The sequence below is a fragment of the Danio rerio genome, chromosome 17 (genome assembly GCF_049306965.1).
Source record: "Danio rerio strain Tuebingen ecotype United States chromosome 17, GRCz12tu, whole genome shotgun sequence".
Taxonomy (NCBI): domain Eukaryota; kingdom Metazoa; phylum Chordata; class Actinopteri; order Cypriniformes; family Danionidae; genus Danio; species Danio rerio.
In genome coordinates, this window is record NC_133192.1 from 13861566 (window position 1) to 13884036 (window position 22471).

General features: G+C 35.5%; 1 protein-coding gene across 5 annotated transcripts; it reads left to right on the forward strand.

The window, feature by feature from the left end:
• The first annotated feature begins 599 nt into the window (after positions 1–599).
• On the forward strand, positions 600–17441 carry gpn1 (GPN-loop GTPase 1). 5 transcript variants are annotated; one of them, XR_012392696.1, is made up of 16 exons: positions 603–803; positions 1007–1100; positions 3664–3703; positions 4382–4448; positions 4549–4586; positions 4671–4749; positions 5531–5625; positions 5734–5779; positions 7812–7958; positions 9665–9747; positions 10284–10323; positions 10529–10619; positions 11640–11844; positions 11944–12073; positions 14883–14987; positions 16894–17441. XR_012392696.1 is itself a non-coding variant. In NM_001003633.1 (14 exon segments), coding segments are annotated over 14 exon segments (1050 nt in total). In that variant the 5' UTR covers positions 600–770; the 3' UTR covers positions 16986–17434.
• The last annotated feature ends 5030 nt before the right edge of the window (positions 17442–22471 follow it).

Genomic DNA, 22471 nt, shown 5'->3' on the forward strand with positions numbered 1-22471 from the left:
AAAATAAACAAAATATCAACATTTCACGTCATTATTGGAGGTCAAAATAGCATTGTCCTTGAACGCTGGCGACCTAAATCTAACCTAATATTTACGTCTTATGATGCTGTGTGTCTGCTGGGTTGTGTTAGTTTAATTATTGGATTATTGTCGCTTTTTTGCAGGGGAAATGCTCACACCCATTTAAAGTAAAGACACACACACACACACACACACACACACAATAATTTCTGTGCTGTAAATTTACAATTGTATTTTTCCACATTACTGCAAAATGCTGACATATATGGATATTGATAATTGTTATGAATTCATTAATTTTCTTATCGGCTTAGTCCCTTTATTAATCTGCGGTTACCACAGCGGAATGAACGTTTTACGCAGTGGATGCCCTTCCAGCTGCAACCCATCACTGGGAAACACATTTACGTTCGAACCACTCGAACCCCCCTGTTATATTTATAAATTTGCTGATCATTTTGTCATTTAGTCACGTTTTATAAAGAGCAAACAAATCCTATTGACTCTGCTGCTCTCTAGTGGTCATAAGTCGCTACGCCAGAATGTTTTTCGTCTCTTTACGTCAGTAAACATTACTTGACGGTAAGTGTAGCAGCATGGCGACAGCAGCAGCAGGAAACAACGATGGAGCATCATGTGAAAGTGATAACATTAAAAATAGAGATCAAGATGATGAACCGACACCGAGCCAGAGTTCGTCTAACGAACACAGTACAGAACCGAAACCGGTGTGTCTCATAGTTCTGGGCATGGCAGGGTCAGGAAAAACTACTTTTGTGCAGGTAAGACTGACAGCGATACGATGGTGATAACAGATGTCTTAAATTATAATGATTTAACATTCACTTGACTAGATTACGATTCTGCCAATGTTATGTGTGATAATTGTGATGAGATAAACTGACAGTCGCCCAACTCCAATACTACGCATTAACTCGAGTCAGATTTTAACAAATTTCAAGTCATTTCTTTTTTTTTTCTCCAGAGGCTCACAGCTTACCTGCACTCCAAGAAAACTCCTCCATATGTCATCAATTTAGATCCTGCTGTTCACGAGGTCCCTTTTCCTGCCAACATCGGTAAGTCACATTAACGTTGCCCGTATTTCTATATAACTAAACGCTGCTGTTTGTTGATCCAGAGCAGGTGGCGCGAAAATCACTCACAGAGACCAACGATGACAGGATTAGTACATTGTTTACTTTTTTGTTTTGTTTTAAGAAACGCCAGACTAATTTGATAAAAGCTGTTGAATTATTGTCAACATGCATAATCACGTTGTTTTTGTGTGTGTTTAGCACTTTTAATAAAAACTAAATAATACACAAAATATTCTAGTGTGCACGTGTTTAATGTGACAAGACGTACGATATTTTAAAATAAAAAAATACTAGAACAATGTTTTGTATTTTGCTGAATTTTTACTATTTTTTACAAAATTGTGCCCAAATGTTTTAAAAGAATGGTCAAATCTAGAGAAATAAGCAGTTTTAGCTAGTGACATGGATCATATCCTGGGCTGCCTTCCACTCCACTTTTATGCCTTGTTTCCACTGAGTGTTATGATTCTGTACCCATCACCTTTTGGCCCATTTCCACTGAGTGGTGTAGTTCGGTTCTGTATGGGTCACCTTTTGGCCAGATTCCACTGAGTGTTATGGTTTGGTACAGTGCTTTTTTTGTTCATTTTCATTGGCTATTTCTCAATTTCAAGAACGCAGAGAACAGACTTGCGTTCTAGTGAAGACTGGTCTTGCCAGGTCACCTCAGAAGAACGAACTCAGGAGACCACGAGAACACGGAACATGTCCTGTAAGAAATGAGATGCTGTGTTCTTCCTGATGGTCTCATGACCTTCATGCATTTTTATTGGAAATTATTTAAACATTACAGCATTCAAACAACGATTTATTGTTTTTCCCCTTTTCACAATATAGACCTTACAAGCATACATTACACAATACAAATAAAACAGATTTTAATACGAATTTCAGCAAATAAACACCCTTAATGTGTTTACGCCTTTATTAAGATTTTAATGTTAATGCTTACTTTCACCGTCTCATTTAGGGAAACTCCTGAGATAAATAAGTTCTCTGAACTTTAATAATAAATCTATATAAAATGCTGCACTTCCCACCTTCAGTCACTATGACTTCTGGGACTTCTAGAGCGAGGTCAGTGCTCAAGTCTGCATCGATACCAAGAACACATCTACAAACTTTCACTCGTCCTCTGGTCTTGAGGTCTTGAGTTTTGGAACTGAACTTTGGCAGTCGATGATGACGTAACACAAGGACACAAGACCGCTGAAGAACGCATATTGAGAAACGGCCACTGTCAAAGGTACCAAAAAAACTAACCGTGCCCACCACTTAAAGGGGGAAGCCAGAGTGCAGCCAAATGCTATTGGTTTACTAGCACTTGCCACAAGCCAGGAGAATGAAAACACAAGAAGAGGCATTTTTAAATACACAGCTCAGATACTACAAAGTAATAATAATGCATATACCCGAGCTTAAACAAAAACAAAGCTTGCCATCCTTTTGTGACAGCCACATGCCAAGAAGCAAGAACAGAATCTGCTGTGTCTTCCATTACTGTTCACGAGGTCGTCCAAAAGCATGTAGAAAGCAAGGCTTGTTTTTGTTTTGATACCTCTGACAGTGGAAATGCACAAAAAAAAGGTATATAATACTATACCGCACCTAACCACTCAATGTGAAAGGGTCATTAGGCACACACTCACAGACTTCCCTTCCCTTGTTCCCTTGGGGGAATCCTCATTTTAAAGTGTGTTTCAATTCAAGTGAACAAGGGAAGCTTATACGGACATACTTATGATCCCTCGATTTTGACCAAAGCAGCGAGTCTCCTACATATTTCCACTCAAGCGTCTGCATGTCCTAAAATATCCTATATTTTTTCAGTTGGAAAAAGTGGATCAGAATCTGCAGGAACTTCTGGTTCACGCTGACTTTATTAATATATGGAAAATGATATGGATTAGGTTAATGAGTTATGATATTGTTGGACTTAATGAGCTATTGTTGAAGTTTTGAGAACATTTTAACATCCAAAAAAATTGCAGCACTGTTAAGCCAGAACTGTTTTTGATGCAGTGGCGAGGCCAGAAATTTTAAAATGAGCCAGTTCCACCTCAGCCTCTATGAAGGTTTTTGATGTAACATTTAGATTATATTTAATCTTTTGCAGCATGTAGCACCACATTTTCTTTCGGGATTTGAGATCAGCCAATGGAACGGCAAAAAATTAATAACTCTGGGTTGTTTTTGCCAATTTAAGGGATAGTCGTTAACATTTCCTAACATGTACTCAATTTCTACTGTTGAACCCAAAACAAGATATTCTGAAAATGTTGGATAATAGCAGCCATTGACATCCATATTATTTTGTTGTTCCTACTATGGAAGTCAATGGCTGTTTTCCCCCCCAACATTCTTCAGTATATCTTAATTTGTGTAAAAAAAAAAAAAAGTAAGAAACTCAGGTTTAAAACAAGTAAAGGATGAGTAAATAAATTTTTTCTTTGGTGAACTATCCCTTAAAACCCTTTTGCATTTTAATAAATGGTTCATGATTGTTTTGCAATTTGAATTCAAAGCTCTCTTTTCTTTACAGATATCAGAGACACTGTCAATTACAAGGAAGTCATGAAGCAGTATCCTTTCAGACTGAAATTATGTGATTTATAGTCTCTCATATTTTCACAAGACATGTATTTTAATGACTATTTTTAAGATTTACGCGTGATCAGTTTTAGCAATATTTTAGTTTTCATATCAGGGAAATGTACGATTGATTTTTCTTTGCCTGGAAGAGTTACATATGTCAAAATGAATGTAAATTTGATTAGTGTATTTATTTTTTATAACATAATTATTTTCAGTAGTATTATATGTTTGTAACAGGTTGCATTAGTTAATGTTACTTAATATATTTAGTAACATGAATAAACAATGAACAATACATTTATTACAGTATTTGTGTTTGTTAACTTCAGTTAATGAAAATAAAGTCGTTCATTGTTTGTTCATGTTAACACAGTGCATTAATTAATGTTAACAAGTATTTATTTGGATTTTAATAATGCATTAGTATGTGTTGAGCTATAATTAACAAATACTGTACGAGTATTGTTCAATATTGGTTCATGTTCATAAATGCATCAATTAACACCAACTAATGAAACCTTATTGTAAAGTGTGACTAATTTCTCACATTTTGTGAGGAAACATCTACAAAATATAATTCAGTATATAACAAATGGCTCAAGCCATTGAAGTTAATAGCTTAAAATGATTTTATTCAAACCGAGCTGTCTTTGACTCGAGAACAGATATGGTTTAGGTCCAAATGGAGGAATCGTCACATCTCTGAATCTGTTTGCAACCCGATTTGATCAGGTAGAACCATATTTGAAATATCCAGCAGATGTCGCTGTTTTACACATTTACTTTCACGAATCTCCGCTCTCATTTACCCTTTCTGTGTCTCCTCTATTAGGTCATGAAGTTTATTGAGAAAAAGCAAAGTAATCACGAGTAAGTTTCTGTACTCTATATTTAAGAATAGTCATATTCTGTTTTCATTACCATCATCTTATGCGTGAAATATTCCTTTTTCAGGTATGTTTTGATTGACACTCCAGGGCAAATAGAGGTGTTCACATGGTCAGCGTCTGGAACCATCATAACTGAAGCACTGGTACGTCACTCTATTTAACACTGTTATTGTTGATTTCTTAAATTGCCTTCATTTATTTCTATTTTATTTTCTTTTTTTATTTATTTTTTTTTCTTTTCTTTTTTTTGTAATGCAAATAAAGTCCAGTTTGGAGTAAAAATATAATGACTATTATACATTTTGATTTACAGTAATTCACAGAAGACACCAATAAATCTATCATTCAGTGTAATAATTGTTTATACGGCAAAAATCTCCTCTGACATTTTTGGAAAAAGATTATTTGATGACATTAAAAGACTCTATTTAAGGATCAAAGTCCAGGAGCAGAATAATATTTTTAAATCTTTATATTTTGCCACTCACATTCAAGTCAGTAGGTTTTACTCATTTATCTGCATTAAGGTCTGTCATTTCAAATATAAATGTATAATTATTTTTACATTGAAGTATGTTGTTTTATTTTCATGCAAATACAGTATCTGTTATGCTTAATGACAGTGGAACATTATTTTTGCCATATTTTCATATTTTGTTTGCAAAAACATATTATAGTACTATTGTACAATATATTATAAAAATGTTATAGTACAAAAATATATATGATACAAAAAAGTACACACTTTGCTTTCATGTAGTATGCTTTCTATGCAGTTAAAATCATTTTTGTACATTTTAATTAGATTTGGACACCTAAATTAGAAAATATCTCTTAACCATTATGCCTACATCACTTAATATAGCAAACAAAATATTTGCTATAAAATAATAATGATGTTTCTCAAATATTTATTCTTTGTAGGCCTCTTCTTTTCCCTGTGTGGTCATTTATGTGATGGATACATCTCGAAGTGTCAATCCAGTCACCTTTATGTCCAACATGCTCTACGCCTGCAGGTCTTTTTTTTTAAATGAAACTGCATAAAACATTTTTCAGAGTGCTGCCTTGGAGGTTCTGAGTCTTACATTCACACGCTTACATTCATATTTTTTCTTTTCTTTCAGCATTCTCTACAAGACCAAATTGCCTTTCATAGTCGTCATGAATAAGGTAAGAAAAAAGTCTTCTTATTCGTTATTGGTCAAACCATGAGGACATTTATTTGCAAATGCTGATGCTGATATCTAGACAGCTGTATGGCAGGATATATATTTTATTGGTAACACTTTAAGTATTATTAAGATAATAAATGTTTATAAGCACTTATAAAGTATGATCCTGTTTTACCTTCCTAATCCTGACCAATACCTAAACCTAATGACCACCTTACTAATAAGCAGCTAATTAAAAGTTTATTGAGCTAAAAATCTTAGTTTATTTTTTGTTAATAGCATGAATTGTACATTAAAATTAATTGAGATCATTTTATTTCATACTGCAATTTTATTTTTGCACTAATATTTAAACTAAATTAATTAGATTAAATAATATGTATTACTACTTAACAAGTTTTCATTAGTTAATGTATTTACTAAAGTGTATAAATAATGGACATTATACTTATTACAGTATATGTCTATCATTGTTAGTGGTAGTTAATGAAAATTGTCGCTCATTGTTAGTTTTTGTTAACTCATGGTTATTTTTTTATTTATTTATTAATCTTTATGTTTACAAGCTTAACTTTAGGTTTAAATGATGCATTAGTGAATGTTGGAATTAACTAAGTAATAAATGCTGTTCAAGTTTTGTTAATTTTTAGTTCATGTTGGAAAATATATTAACTAACTAATGAGTGAACTAATGGAACTTTATTGAAAATTTTGATCCCAAAAAGAATAATAAATGAAATAAACTTTAATATTTACATGTTTTTTAACCCTCCTGTTGACTTACAGGTCAAAAATGACCCAGGCACTATTTTAACAGTGGAAAAAAGATCAAAACAATGTATTTTTTTCTTATCGTTTGGTGACTTATTCTAAAACTCCTCAAACATTAGTTAAAAAAAAAAAAAAATTCATTATCACATTTTCATAAAGATGTAATCATTTAGGGTACAGCGGTTGTCCTTCGAGTCAATAAATAAACCTATAAAACATTACAAAAACTACTGGTACACGTGCACACTACAATTAAAGACTACAGAATACACACTCACTTGTATAGTTTTGAATGGGCAAAAGTGTAAAGGTTAATATGGCGAACGAAGCCCTGCCTTCTAGTACAGGAGCCAATCAGCAATCGCTATCGACTGAGAATTCTACAGGGGAGGGCTCGGACCAGACGTGTGTTTTCTGCAGATTTTGTGATTCGAACTTTTAGAAATGAAACTAAAAAGATTGTTGCTGTTTAATTTTAGAAGTGATTCCTAATATAACATTTAATCCTAAGCTTAGCAAGCAATTTGGGAGAATTTGATGTTTCACTACTCATATATAATGCCGAAGCATACTGCCCAAGAGGTGTTTCAAAGATAGCCGCCAAGTAAAATTACTTGCTTTAAAGCAGTGGTGTCCAAACTCGGTCCTGGAGGGCCGGTATCCTGCAGATTTTAGTTCCGACCATAATTAAACACACCTGAACCAGCTAATCAAGCTCTTTCTAGGTATACTAGAAACTTCCAGGGAGGCGTATTGAAGGGAGCTGGAGCTAAACTATGCAGGACACCGGCCCTCCAGGAGCGAGTTTTTACACCCCAGCCTTAAAGGGACTTTGCTAAAATGCACACACATCCTTTTGTGAATACTGTCTTGCTAAAAACTTTACACATATTGAGATGCCTGTAGCATTAGAAAATGTGCCCTTTATTTGAGTTAAATACAAATGATGCCCAAAGATTAAACATCGATAGAAAAACTCCACACTGAAGAGTTTGTGATGAAGATGAAGTTGTTTCTTTATGCAAAGTACATTGGAGGGTTGAAATTAAATTTAGGTGCTTAATTTTAGAGGTTTAGTGAAGATGGATCATTTTTGACCCAAAGGGCGAATAATGTATACAGAATTCTAGGACAAAACAAAGGTTAAGGTTTATTATTTTAGCAGATAACACCGCATCATCCCCACAGCAGCATGTTTGCTTCTTTCATGTTTTTATTTTTTTTTTTTTATATAACTGTAAACTGTTGTGTTGAAACAGACAGACATCATTGATCACAGTTTCGCGGTGGAGTGGATGCAGGACTTTGAGGTCTTCCAGGATGCCCTGAATCAGGAGACGTCATACATTAGTAACCTGACACGCTCCATGAGTCTCGTTCTGGATGAGTTCTACACCAACCTGAGGGTCAGTCCAATACACTGCAGTTGCTAAACTGGATTGCTGATGTATGTTTTAAATTAGGGCTGCACAATATATCGTTTCAGTATTGATAACACAATGTGTTTGTCTGCAATAGTCATATCGCAGGATATGCAATGTTGAGGGATTATCGTTGATCAGCACAACAAGTAAGAATACATGAGATTTGTGGAGTCATTGCAAAGTATAATTATAACAGAGTGAATCTTTATCACTTGCATGTGTTTTAAATGCATTTTAAGAGAATTTAAAGCATTAAGGCACAAATATTTACAACATTTGTGACCTTAACGAAGAATGATTTTACTGAATACCTAATATTTATTAATACAATGAAGACTATACAGGAAACCATGTTTTTTTACTTTTTTCTTTGCTCAGTTGTAATTATTCTTGTATTATTCAAAAAAAGTTTGTTTAAACATGATTCACACCATTATAAAATCCCCCAATCTAAATTCAAGATTTTTTTTTCTAAATAGAGATATTTAAGTAATCTGGTGAAACTGTATTCATATTGCAGTATATATTGCAAAAAAATATATAAAAATATTGCAATGCCAGATTTTTCTGATATCGTGCAGCCCTTTTTTGAATGGTTACTATCTAGTTGCTTAGTGCACTACTAAGCAATTTTTAAAAAATGTTTGGCCACAGTTATGAAACACTAACCAAAGCACACTTGCATCCAATCTGCAGTAATGGGCATGATTAGTGTCTAATAATTGGGATATAAAAATGGGGTATGGTCCGGTTGGGTTGTGGGTGTGTTTTCTTTTTGTGTGTGGGTTTTTTTTTTTTTTTTTTTTTTTTTTTTTTTTTTTTTTTTTTGATTGCTTTCAAATATTAACATTGTTTTGGGGAAAAAATGCTAAGGAAACCTTTAATTGAGCAAGTGTTAAAAGGGGATAGTTCACCCAAAAATAAAAATTCCATCAACATACTCACCATTCACTTGTACAAAACCTATTTGGGTTTTTATGTTGAACACAAAAGAAGATATTTTAAAGAATGGTGGTTGCTGGAAACCATTAACCTCCATAGAAATTTTTATAAAATGGACGTCAGTGGGTCCCAGCAACCAGCATTCTTTAAAATTTCTTCCTTTGTGTTAAACAGAAGAAAAAAAATCACACACAGGTTTGAAACCACATGAGGGAGTGTAAATAATGAGGTAACTTTCACCTTTGGGTCAACAGTTCCTTTAATTCTTCATGATTTTCTGGAGTGTAGACGTATAATTCCTAGAAAGGCTGTAATTTTAAGCTTAATATTGATATGCTTGCTTTGGTTTGAAGCACTGTGCACATAACATGAGCACAGATTTATGACTCTCACCCTCAGTTTCACAAACAAGGTTTAACGCTAGTCAAGATTAAATTGCATGTTTGAACTGTCTCAACTTAAAATACCTCAGTGTGATTTTTTTTATTTTAATTTTATTTTTTGTCTCCAGGTGCAAACCAATAATCTATTTTCTACTGCCATTTTTATAAATGTGGCTTAAAAAGCCTAATTTATCTAAGGACTAGTCCTGGCTTAAACTAAGCGCTGTTTGTGAAACTGGGCCTCAGTGTCTGAAATGTGATGTTGAGCTTTAAGGTCACAGTTGCAATTTCTCTTTTGAGTCAGGTTGGTTTATTCTGTGACAGCTCTATGTGCAGGTTTTAGCATCTCTTTGTGTCCTGCAGGTTGTCGGTGTGTCTGCAGTGACGGGGTCTGGACTTGATGAGTTGTTCGTACAGGTTGCAGATGCTGCAAAAGAATATGAAACGTAGGTATCCAAGTTGTCTGTGCTAAAATGAAACTATTAAACTATCAACTTTTTAAAAAGTCGCTTATAAACTGAAACTGGAACAACATTAAAGAATAACAAAATAAGTTGAATATTTGCTTGGCAAGTACAGGGTGTCCACGTGGTCTTATAATAAATATAAAATTATATATATATATATATATATATATATATATATATATATATATATATATATATATATATATATATGTGTGTGTATATATATATAATATTATAACATATAAATGAGACAACAGTGGGTGTGGCTTGGTTTTTATACTGCAAGCTGATTGGATGTAGTAATTAACTGGTAATTAATAGCTTTTAACAGTTAAAATTATTATATAAAAACATGGTTAACCTGCCGTTAGTATATAGGTGATGTCTATTTGTACATGTTTAATATTGTGCATTAAGTGTGTTTTCTCCTCGAATATGACATTTTTAAAAAGTATATTGAAGAATAAGTGAATGGTTTTCTACAAGCTCTCGATGTGTGTTTTTCTGTCTTGCAGCGAGTATCGTCCTGAATATGAACGTCTGCACAGAGAGTTGGTGAGTAATGATGACTGGTGTGGGCTGCTAGTCATGAATCAACTGGCCATGTCTTGCAAACATCCTTCCATCATATATTATTAAAGCTTTTTTTTTACTTTTCATTTGAAAGACAAATAAAAAGTGCAACCGCATGTCCCCTTTCTGTTCCATGAGAATAAAAGGTCATTTGTGACTATTATTAATACTTTCATCTCTTGCTCAGGCCGAAGCTCAGAGTCAGAAACAACAGGAGCAGTTGGAACGCCTTCGGAAAGACATGGGAGCGGTTCCCATGGAAACTGCAGCTCCTACCGGTACATTCATTCAGAACAGTCACGTCTCAGTTCATTCAAAAAAAGAGAGAAAGATAGTTAAAAAGTCATTCATCAACTTTAAACGCTTTACAAATAACTTCAGATCTTTAGATGAGAAAATAAATGTCATTCAAATGACAACTAAAACTCCCATCTCTTTTGTGATGTATCTGGGAACAAAACCAGGACCCCCTTTTCTCTCCCCCACACCACATGGCAACCTCAAAACATTACTCTATTCTGAGTGTGCCTCACACAGGTGAGAGGGCTTGACAAACCACCTGTAGATAACACACTGTATCATAATTCAACTGACACTTGCACCCATTTTTGCATATTTGCACCGGACGCTTTGTTACAATCCCTCCATGTATTTAAACATTGTGCATTTATGAAGTGAGCTTCACACAGGTGAGTGGGCTTGACAAACCACCTGTGGAAACACACTTCTCTCTATTAAAAAAACACTTCCCCCTACTTACTCTAATACTTAATTATCTGAGCACTAACAGTTCCTTTGTATCATTAGCACTATAATACCTATACTATACTGTGTGTATTGCCTCTTCTCGTTTAATCGCTTAATATTCAATTGTAAATTGCTTTGGAAAAAAGCATCTGCTAAATGTACACTACCTGACAAAAGTCTTGTCGCCTATCCAAGTTTTTGGAACAACAAATAATAACTTGACTTCTAGTTGATCATTTGGTATCAGAAGTGTCATATATGAAAGGCAAATACTCTAGAATATGCTTATTTTGCCTTATCATGCCTTGATTATTAATTATTTAATTGGGACCGTAAGGTCTGACTTGGCCTAGACAAAAGTATATATGAGAATATATGGTGCAGTTAAAAAATAATTTATATTGTGTGTGACTCCCATGAGCTTGGAGAACTGCATCCATACTTCTCTGTAATGACTTTAATAACTTACTGATAAAGTCATCTGGAATGGCAAAGAAAGCGTTCCTGCAGGACTCCCAGAGTTCATCAAGATTCTTTGGATTCATTTTCAGTGCCTCCTCCTTAATGTTGATGTCTGGTGACTGGGCTGGCCAATTCTATAGAACCTTGACCTTCTTTCCTTTGGGAACTTTGATGTGGAGGCTGAAGTATGAGGAGCGCTATCCTGCTGAAGATTTTGCCCTCCCCTGTGGTTTGTAATGTAATGGGCGGCACAAATGTCTTGGTACCTCAGGCTGTTAATGTTGCAGATCTCTCGTACGCCCCCATACTGAATGTAACCCAAAACCATGATGTTTCCTTCACTAAACTTGACTGATTTCTGTAAAAATCTTGGCTCCATGTGGATTCCAATAGGTCTTCTGATGATTGGGACGCAGTTCAACAGATGATTCATCAGAAATAGACCCTCTGCCACTTTCCAAATGATCAACTTGAAGTCAAGTTATTATTTGTTGCTCTTACAAGATGACAAGACTTTTGTCAGGTAGTGTAAATGTATGTAGCAGTGTTATTTAAAGGACATCTGTTAAACTAATCAAGGCTGCTTTGACTTAATCAAAAATATAACTTAGTAGCTTGAACTTTTATTAACTATTAACTATCAAAAATCCAGTATAGGGAGTAACATTATGAAATATGATTTAAAGAATAATTTACAACATGCCATTGAATTCTTAGAAAATAATGCACGCTTGAAGGTAGGAAGCAGGGTAGCTGTTACATTTTCGGTGTGCAATATATTTTAAGAATTCAATGGATTGTATTCTTAAATTGTTGTATTTTAAGACATTTTGTCATAAATCAAATTTTTCCTAAAACAGCTCCTGTGTGTGGGACTCCAGTGTCTTGCACATCTCATTCAAAGGCCTGCATGAAGCTTTTAAAAATAATGTAAATGTGTACCTGTTATATTTAAATGTTTTTGTTTGGTTTAATATAAAAGATAAACAATACAGATTTAAAGAAAAAAACATCAACAAAAAAAGAAATAAAAAATAGCGACAAGTGACCGTTTATTTCAGTGGAGAGTGATCGATTTCCGCCGACCTCCATCTACACTAGTGACAGCGACCCTTGGTCGACCAGGTGGGCGTGTCAAGGGTTGTTGCTAGATCAGATATGGTTACAGCTAGAAGTTGGCAAAAAGGATTTATATTATTTATTAAATATCTCATAATTGTATTATATTAACATCTAGCACCACTCCAACCATCACAGCAATGTAAAAACAGTAGTTGTACCGAGTATTATTTATGTTGTCTTTAAAATTTCCCAATATATTGTAATTTTTAATGTCTACCCCTACACCACCAACCCTAAACCCAATTGTCAGTACTGTAAAAATAGTAATTATTGTTATACAGTGTCATAAAAAATGCTGCTATATTGATGTGCATATGGCCGGCCTGAAGTGCGATGTGTCCTATCGAGTCTTTATCCAGGTCGAGCGACGCAACAAAGTTAAGAATCCTTTAACTATGCAAATAAAGAGCGACTTTCTTGAGCGACAGCCAAAAGGAGCACCAGTCGAGCTCACATCACCCTCTCTCAGCTCGCTAAGAGGCCGGTTGTATTCTCCGTGTTGTAGACCTACACAGACCTGCGTTTGCAACAGGTCGCCACCCAGAGCGACAGGCAGCTACAAAGTTGCTGCTAGTGTGAATGAGGCATTACTCAGCTGGGGCCTCATGTATCAACGGCAGATTTCACGCACACGTTTGGATTTACTAACGATGAAATAAACGTGAGAATGCGCGTTGGTCCACGCCAACTTCATGTCTGGCGTACATGCATTTCTTGCGTGTGTTTGTTTTATTTCCATTAGCGACTCCTAGAGGCAATTATGTTAAATTGCACACTACAAAGTATCTTTGAGCCGTTCAATAGCAGCTGTATGGGACGGGATCATCCGCTTGTCTAGCAGGTTTATAAGGTTTCCATACCATACAGTTAACCAGACAAACATTAAAGCGCAATTTGCTGCAATCGCCGGTTTTCCCAATGTAATCGGAACGATCGACTGCACACACAATGCTATAAAGACACCATCTGAACACCAATTTGCATACATGAATCAGAAAAATTTCCATTCAATAAATGTGCAAATAAAATATGATGCTCAAATGCGCTTAACGTAATACACACACTTATTAATGATTCCTACTTGTCTTCCTCATGATGAAGAGTAGGCAAAATATAATATGTAGAGGGGGGAAAGAAGAATGAGTTCATCAAACGATGGATTCGAACCGGTTTCATGATCGAGCGTGTCAAAACATGTTACCATGTGCTTTATGAGCAACGCCACTCACGCTGCATTAGACGCTACAAAATTTTACACCTTTACACTGTACCATTTCTAGTTTAATTCACTCACAGTGTGATGTTCAGACCCCACTGCGTTCACCGCGTCAGCTAAACTCTCCCACTCAATTTTTTTCTTTTGTTATGAATTCCGAAAGACAAACTTCCAAATAACAATTTTTCTCCGGTCTACCTCCGAAAGCAGTACTTCCAATTCACATTCTGTTTAGAGTTTCTCTTTTTGCTTGCTTTTGCCATTTATTTTTCATTTGGTTTTGCCAAAGTAGAGTCATTAGCATATTCATACGGGGGAGGAGGCAGGGAGGGGTTTTGCGCTCGTGTGCGTGAATATGCGTGCAGAGAATATGCGTGGGATTCCGCGTACGCAGTGTTTCATACATCTGAATTTTTCCGAAAGCACTATATTTTAAACAATTTTATTCACTAAGATGAATTTTTATCTTTATTGCTCCGCTCTTCAGTGTTTCTTGATCTTTTAGAAATCATTTTGACGGGTAACACTTTAATTTAAGGTTACACATGTTTAATTTTATGGGTACACGCGTTACACGCACTCACTATAGTAATTACAATTAATTATGAATAATAGCATGTAATTAACCTTAAAACAAACCTGCATTCTTACTCCAATCATATAGTAAGTACATGTAATTGATTAATATTTTTCAGAAGTAAATAAATAGTTGCAATGTAACGACATCACCTTTAAAATAAAGTGTAACCTTTTGATGTGCTGATTTAGTAATTATTAACGTTGAAGGCAATCTTTCTAATATTTCTGTAATAAAACAATTAGAATGAATTATAGCCATTTATTTGAAAATGGGATTATTTTAAAGATATACTATTTGTACTTGTAACTGCTGCTGTTGATCAGTGAAATGCGTCCATATAAAAGTATAGTTTATTTACATGCGTATGTAAAATACATGCCGTTAATCTGTACATCTGGATATGTCATTGTTCAGAAGCCCCAGATCTTGGTGGACCCAGTGACCTCATTTTCACCCGCGGAAACCCAGACGAAGCTGAGGAAGAAATAGACAGCGATACTGATGATATTGATCACACAGGTGAGACCGATCCTTCAAAGAGCACCTAACACTTGTCTCTGTAACACTTTATCAGATATTAAATTCCTTGCTGTGTGCAATATGGCTTTATGTGAATGTAAAAAGCCAGCAAAGTTTCAGAGATCAATGTACAGATAAAGGGAGTTTTTTTATCTCACAAAAGGGAGAAGTGATAATAAACTGCTGAAACAAATTGTCAGTACTTAGATTCCTGCTTTCTGCACAAATCTATGTAGGTTCATAAAAAAAATTGCTAACACTTTACAGGGTTCCCACACTTTCATGAACAGCAGATTCAAGGACCATTTTTAAAGAGCCCCTATTATGCGTTTTCGAAAATGACCTTCCATACACAGCTCTAAGTGAAGTGAAGTATCCAGCAAAGGCTTAAATCTGAATGTGAACAGTGTTTAAAACTTGATTCATCTAAAAAAAGAGTCGACTCCGAGTGGTTCAAATGAATTGCCGGGGTATTGAATCTTTGATGGTGTCGGCGTGACGTTAATACGGAATTTAACCCACGCCCATTTGTTGCGTGCGCATACCCAGGTAAATTGAAACCCCCCGGCCCCGCCCACACACGCTGTAGAAAGAAAAAGAGAACACTGTAGCAAATCCTGGCTGAATCATGTCGCAGTGACGCTGTGCTCTATAGTGTGAGGGAAAGTTAATGTTATTTTCCCTACTCAAAGATGAGGCTGTGAAGATTCAGTGGTTGAAGTTTATTTTTGCGAAAATACCTCAGCATTATAGCCCTAGCCTTGTGCTGTGTCCCCTTCTTTTTTCTGACGAGTGCTTCAGCAATCTACATGCTTACAACAGGGGATTCGTTAGCAGTTTGATAAAGGAATGATCAGACTATTGATGTATGAGACTTACAGTACACAATTCATGAATCAGTTCCTTTCTCCATTTCACAAGTTTAAGTAGCTTAAGTAGCTTAAAATGGTTGCCTCCATGTTCTCTTTAGCATGCAAAATGTGTATTTAATTGTGTTTTGTTACTTGTAACTGCTTGTACTGTGTCTGGTTATTTCAATATATATTCTCATATCGCCTCTAAAACCGCGTTAAAAACACAAGACGTGCCGATTTGTTTACGGATTTAAATGCGTTTGCTATGGCCACCATCAGCTGTTCCTACACACGTGTGGCCGTCAAGTTTCAAAATCTGCTTTTGCCACAGTGTGAATTAATAGTAAATGTGTGTCATGGTTAAGAATAGAGCAATATGCTGGTGTTTAACTGCATTGCTTTAATGCACTCCTGCATTAAGCTCACACAAACACTCTGCACTCTGACTACTTCAAAATTGTTAATAAGCTATAGTGGGCGCTTTTCTCTTTCTTGCACTGAACTCAGTTGACCAATCACAACAGACTGGGTCATCTGACCAATCCGCACAGATTAGCATCGCACTAAAGAGGGGTTTGGGAACAAATGAATCGCTGAACAAATCATATGAGAGTCATTGGGATAACTAGGTAAAAATAAATGCATATTTAAATTTAATAAAAGTGTTTTTTAACCTAGCATGCATATCAGACTGTTAAGTAAAACCAAAATATGACCTTTTTTAATGCATAACAGGGGCTCTTTAAAGCACAATTCATTTTTAATCAAGCATCTTAGTAATTCATAACAAAGCATATGTAGTGCCATGAAAGGCGTAACTGGACTTAAATTGGCCCTAGTGTATGAGTGTGTGGGAGTGTGTGTGTGTGTGTGTGTGGGGGGGGTGTTTCCCAGTACTGGGTTGCAACTGGTAGGACATCCGCTGCATCAAACATATGCTGGAATAGTTGGCAGTTTATTCCACTGTGGCGACCCCTGATAAATAAACAATTAATAAACAACAAATAAACAATTGCTATTGAACCCTGTTAACACATATTTTCTGTCAACAGTCACAGAAGAGAGTAAAGAGGCAGGTGCTTTCGGGAACTTTCTGAAGGAGAGAAGGGAAATAGTGGAGGTGCGCAACAGGAAGACCAACTGAGGGCAGGAAATGGTCACTATGTATGTACACCAATCCATCACGCATCTGAGTTTGATCCTTAACTCTAACCTTATTTTGGATGACTTAAATATATTTAAGTGGGTCATTTGGACTGTTGTACCTGCCTGTTCGCCCCGCTGCAACATTAACTTGTCTGCACTGAGATTTCAGAATTGCACATTAATAAAGGATGATAAAAAAAACTCCATCAAAAATTCCATCAAGGACTGCAGTAGTTAAATCTGCATCTTTTGTGTCTACACTGAGCATGTCTGTTGTTTTTCTTTTGCATATTTAGTTCATGTGCATTCTACGATCTTACTCGGCTGTTCATAAACGTGGTATTTCCAAAGAAAATTGGAATTAAAGCCAAAATCGGCAATTTGACTGAAATTCTGTACCTATAAAGTTCATGTTTCTATGATACAAAATAAATATTTTTATATTTATCCATGATCTGCCTCGCTGCAATCTTTCTGCTTTGTCTTTTCACTGTGCTTCTGGAAGTGTTCAGCGTGTTCATTTTGATGGGAAGTGGGCAGAAGAGGTTTTTCAGCCATATGGCAGAATCTGTGGGTGTAGTGAGAGTGTGGGATACTGATTCGCGCGTTTCATGAATTAAGATTCTTGCAGACCTTCACATGTGTGAAATACCACGAGCAGAGACCTTCAGCTTTCAATTTCTCTCAATGCGAGTATTGAAAAGGTAAAAGAGGTTCACCTTTCGAAGGAAACTTTAATTTTTGTATTTTTTGTCAAGGTATTGTCAAGGTATTGTCAAGGTATTAAAAGTATTTATTTACATGCTGGAATTGCATTCATCTGCTAAATAAGACATTCAATGCTGTACGATCTACTTTTAGTCATTTCATTTAAATTTAAACTTTATTTTGAGTCATCTACTTAAATATGAGATTGGATGGATGCTTGTCATTAATAGTTTTGTGGTACTAATTCCAGAAATATTGTTTTTGTTGTGTTCATCAGTTATAGTGCTGTAAAACCACATTTTGTTTGTAGAACGATGCTATACAAAATAAATGCATTGTTTTTATGTAAGTATAGTGTATTTTTTTGCATTTTTAATTAAAATGTCTTGTAAAAATTCGAAATCACCACCATAAAAAGCCAAAAAAGATGATTTCTGTATTCCTCTGAGCCAGGTTGCAACAATTTCCATATGCATTCAGACTATTTAATCTCCATTTCAAGAGCGTGTAATTTGTAAAATGTTAGTATTATTTACTAAAAAATGTTTTATTATTTTAATAACTTCAGTTCAAGTATTCTGTTCTCTTTCCATCTGTGAGAGAACATCAACAAATGAAATAAAACAAAAATGCACAAGCACATTTATTGCATATTTATCATATTATTAATATACGATTAATTAATTATTACATTGTAGTTAATATTAATAGCTTTAACTTGTATAAATCAATAGATAGTTCCTATGCAGTATTTTTATTAATTGCAATTACAATGAACCTTTACAATGAAAGCTTTGGGGGGGCCCGGCTTGCAAAAGGTTGAGAACCCCTGTTTTAAAGCATAACTGTAAAACACGTGCTCGGTTATGAATATATTAAAACATGTGCTTGTTTGTTGTAAAAATTCTTAATGATGACAAAAAAAACTAATTTGTAGATCTCCTTACTTGCGGGTGCAATTATCCTGCCGTTGTAGCTGGTGTATTCTGGGAAATTTTCTTACCCCTTGGTTTCGAGTGTGGTCCTGAAGATTAATAAATGAATGGAGGACTTTTGCTAAAATCGCACTGAGATGAAATATTGCTCTTCAGTTTCAGTGGGAACAGCTGAAGGTACTAATTATGACCCTTTTTTTGTACCTAGGCCAGGGGCGGACTGGCCATCTGGCAAACCGGGCACTTTCCCGGTGGGCCGACGTACTTTTTGGGCCGGGCTGATCATCGTCTTATGATCTGATCGGCCCATAAAAGGCTTAGCAGCCTATCGTTTTTTTCTGCCTTATTAATTGACGCTGCTGTGATCTGTGACTATCTGAAAGTAGATGCTTTTTTCCCGGACAGACAGACCGGGCCGGACACTCTGCAGCCCATTGGTTCTTTTCTTTACTGACATTGGGCTGGCCCAATCACAAACTCCTATTTTTGGACTCCGTGTGAGCGTGCGTCGTCTGTGTGTATTTGTCAAAATAGTCGAGAGTCAGAGAGAAGAAACGCAAGGGAGGCGCAGAGAAATGGCGGGAAATACACCGGCGTTTCATTTAGCGATTCTGAAAAGTTCTCCGTTCATTCTAGTACAGTGGCTCTCAAACTTTTTTCATCAAGTACCACCTCAGAAAAAAATTGTCTCTCCAAGTACCACCAACATAAGCAGCATTGAGTACAGTAGCATAGTAGGCCCAGTAAAGCAGCTACAACTCTGCACAGTTAAAAAACGTGGTATATTACCTCAGAAATATAGGCTATGTGTCATATATGGCATATTATTTACATCATTTTTGATCAATTTAGAAATGTGTGTAGCATGTACATGACATATTTCATTCCTCCGCGTACCACTAGTGGTACACGTACCACAGTTTGAGAACCACTGTTCTAGTACACAGCTAAAAGCGCAAATCACGTGACCACACACTCTCTGCCAAGACCTTCAGCCAGTAGTTCAGCGGGTGAGCATAAACCCCAGGTGAGAGTATAGTACATGTCAGACAGTTCATCTGCTGGATCTGATCTCACTATAGTTGTTAAACGTGATATTCATCTTGTTGTCTCTATCTAACAACTCTTATGTCTTTTGAATCACTTGTTCTCAGTTAACTGTTTTGGCTGAGTGCAAAGATAAGCTAATATATTAATTTATGTAACCACATACACTGATATTGCACATTGACTGATTGCTTACCTTTATCGTTTAAATTTAATGTACGTTATACTGATATTCTGCAAAAGAGACAGGGTAAAGTTCATTCTTTTCAATGGAAATGAAAGGAGACAGTTATATTTAGCCCTGTTTTGTTGTAAATATGCAGAGTGAAGGTGATGCTCATATACATATGCAGCTACACGAGGCTGTTTGGTGTCTGTTAATCATAATATCAAAATGAAACAAATTTGACTTGTATTATGTTTTCATTGTTTAGATAGTGAAACAGCAAGCAGGATGAAAGAGGTTATAAAAGTACACATGCTTGTCCCCTACACCCCAACTCTTTACGGTCTGCTGACTCTGGCCTTCTTGCTGTCCCTCGGTACCGCCTCTCTTCTATGGGGGGCAGATCATTTAGTGTTATTGCACCCAAACTCTGGAACTCTCTACCACACTCACTTCGCTCTGCTAATAATATCTCTGAATTCAAATCCTTACTTAAGACTCACTTATTTTCTGAATGCTTTGCATCTGATCTACCAAACTGACCACTTAATCTGATCCACCACTATCCTGCTCATATGTCTCTTAGGTTTTGATTGTGTTATTCATGTTTGTTATATTTGACCTCATGTATGTTTGTTTATCTTTTTGTTGCATTCCTTGTAAACTGTCCTTGAGCTCTGGAAAGGCGCTATATAAATAAAAATTATTATTATTATTATTATTATTACTTGTTCCCTTTGAAGATTTACCCATGCATTAGCAGGCAGTTTTTGTTATGTTTATTATTGAAATATAGGCTGAGTGAATAGTGTATTAAATAAGCTAAATTGGCTGTAGTGTATGAGTGTGTGTGAATGAGTTTGTATGGGTGATTTCCAATATTGGGTTGTGGCTGGAAAGGCATCTGCTGCATAAAACATGCTGGAATAGTTGGCAGTTCATTCCACTGCGGCAACCCCTGATAAATAAGGGACTTATGCGAAGAAAAATAAATGAATGAATAGTGTATTTTTTAGAACTCAACAAATATCTTTATGGACAGTATACAGAAATTAAATTGAGATTAAAGTTTGTATTTATTTATTAATTTCATATATATGGCTTTTGTGTTTTATAGAATATGAGTTGATAAAAATATTGGACGTGCATAGATAGATGGCATTTTGATTGAATTTAGTGGGCAGCTCTGGCCCAAAATGCCAGGGCCGTTTTTTTGCGTCAGTCCAGCCCTGACCTAGGCCTATGTGAAATGCACAAATATTAAACATTCAATAAAAACACACATTTCTGCCATTCTGTTTGCATTGATACAGCCAAATTTATCACTCACATAAAAAAAAGTTTTAAAATATATTTATATATGCCTATATATAAATGCCTGTAATGATTCATGACAAAGAAAGGTCATGCTCTTATTTCCAACAGTTTCTTTGCATAGAAGTGCTGCATCTCTAACTTGAGTGTATTAGTTTCCAGAATAGAGTAGTCGTGAACAGATGCGCGCGCACTTTTCCTTTCTGTGACTCATCGTATTCTGAGGCGCGTAGGTTGTGTGGCAAAGCTAACAATGGCAGATGCCTTTGGATTCTCACAGAGCGTGAGTCACTGTGTGGTTGAATTTAACAGCGCCTCATCCTAACACCCTTGCATGCTTCTGCCACATACACATACATAGATACAAATCCTCGATCATCCAACGAGAAAGCTGAATGGAAGCGGGAAGTGTCAGGACGCCTACTATAATTGCATGTCTTGGAAGGAGGAACATTGCCTGGTTAGATGCAAAAGTCAGTCATAACTGGTTTTTGCCGGTGTTCAAATGTTATACTATTATAAAACTGTGCCATTTAGTCAATGTTAAAGGTCAAAGAGCTGTTTTGTAATTGTTCAGTCGTAGGCTAGGAAATAAGGGTCACCCTTTACAATAAGGTTCATTAGTTAATGTTAAGTAATGCATTTACTAACATGAACAAATAATGAACAATACATTTACTACTGTATTTGTTCATGTTAGTTAACGTTAGTTAAAATAGTTAGTGAAAATACAGTAGTTCATTGTTCTTTTTACCTCATGGTGCATTAACTAATGTTAGCATGGACTTAAATGTTAATAATGCATTAGTAAATGTTCAAATATGATTATTAAATGCTGTACAAGTGTTGTTCATGATTAGTTCATGTTAGTAAATGCATTAACTAATAAACCTTATTGTAAAGTGTTACCGAAATAAGTGCACTGTGCTTTGATGGCAGTGGTTCAGTGTTACACAGTACAAGCACATCGTGGCCAATAATAATGGATTCCTAGTAAGTTTGGCTCAGTGTAAAACTAAATTATTTTTTCAAAGCAAACAAAGATTCTTATTTCTTAGTAATTAATGTCTAACTTGTATCTACAACAAACCTTTTTTAAGTGCAAGAGTTAATGCCTGTTACTATTGCACATTGAAATATGTTTGTGTTGCCCTTTAAGAAGTTTCACTTTAAAATATCTTCTTTAAATATTTTATATACATATTTCCTTTGTTAAAATGTGAAATTCATAATTTATTTAATTAATCTACTTCGTGTGTAAAAAGGAATACTTTTATTTTGCATTATATCATACTTCCTGTTTAGTCACTTCCT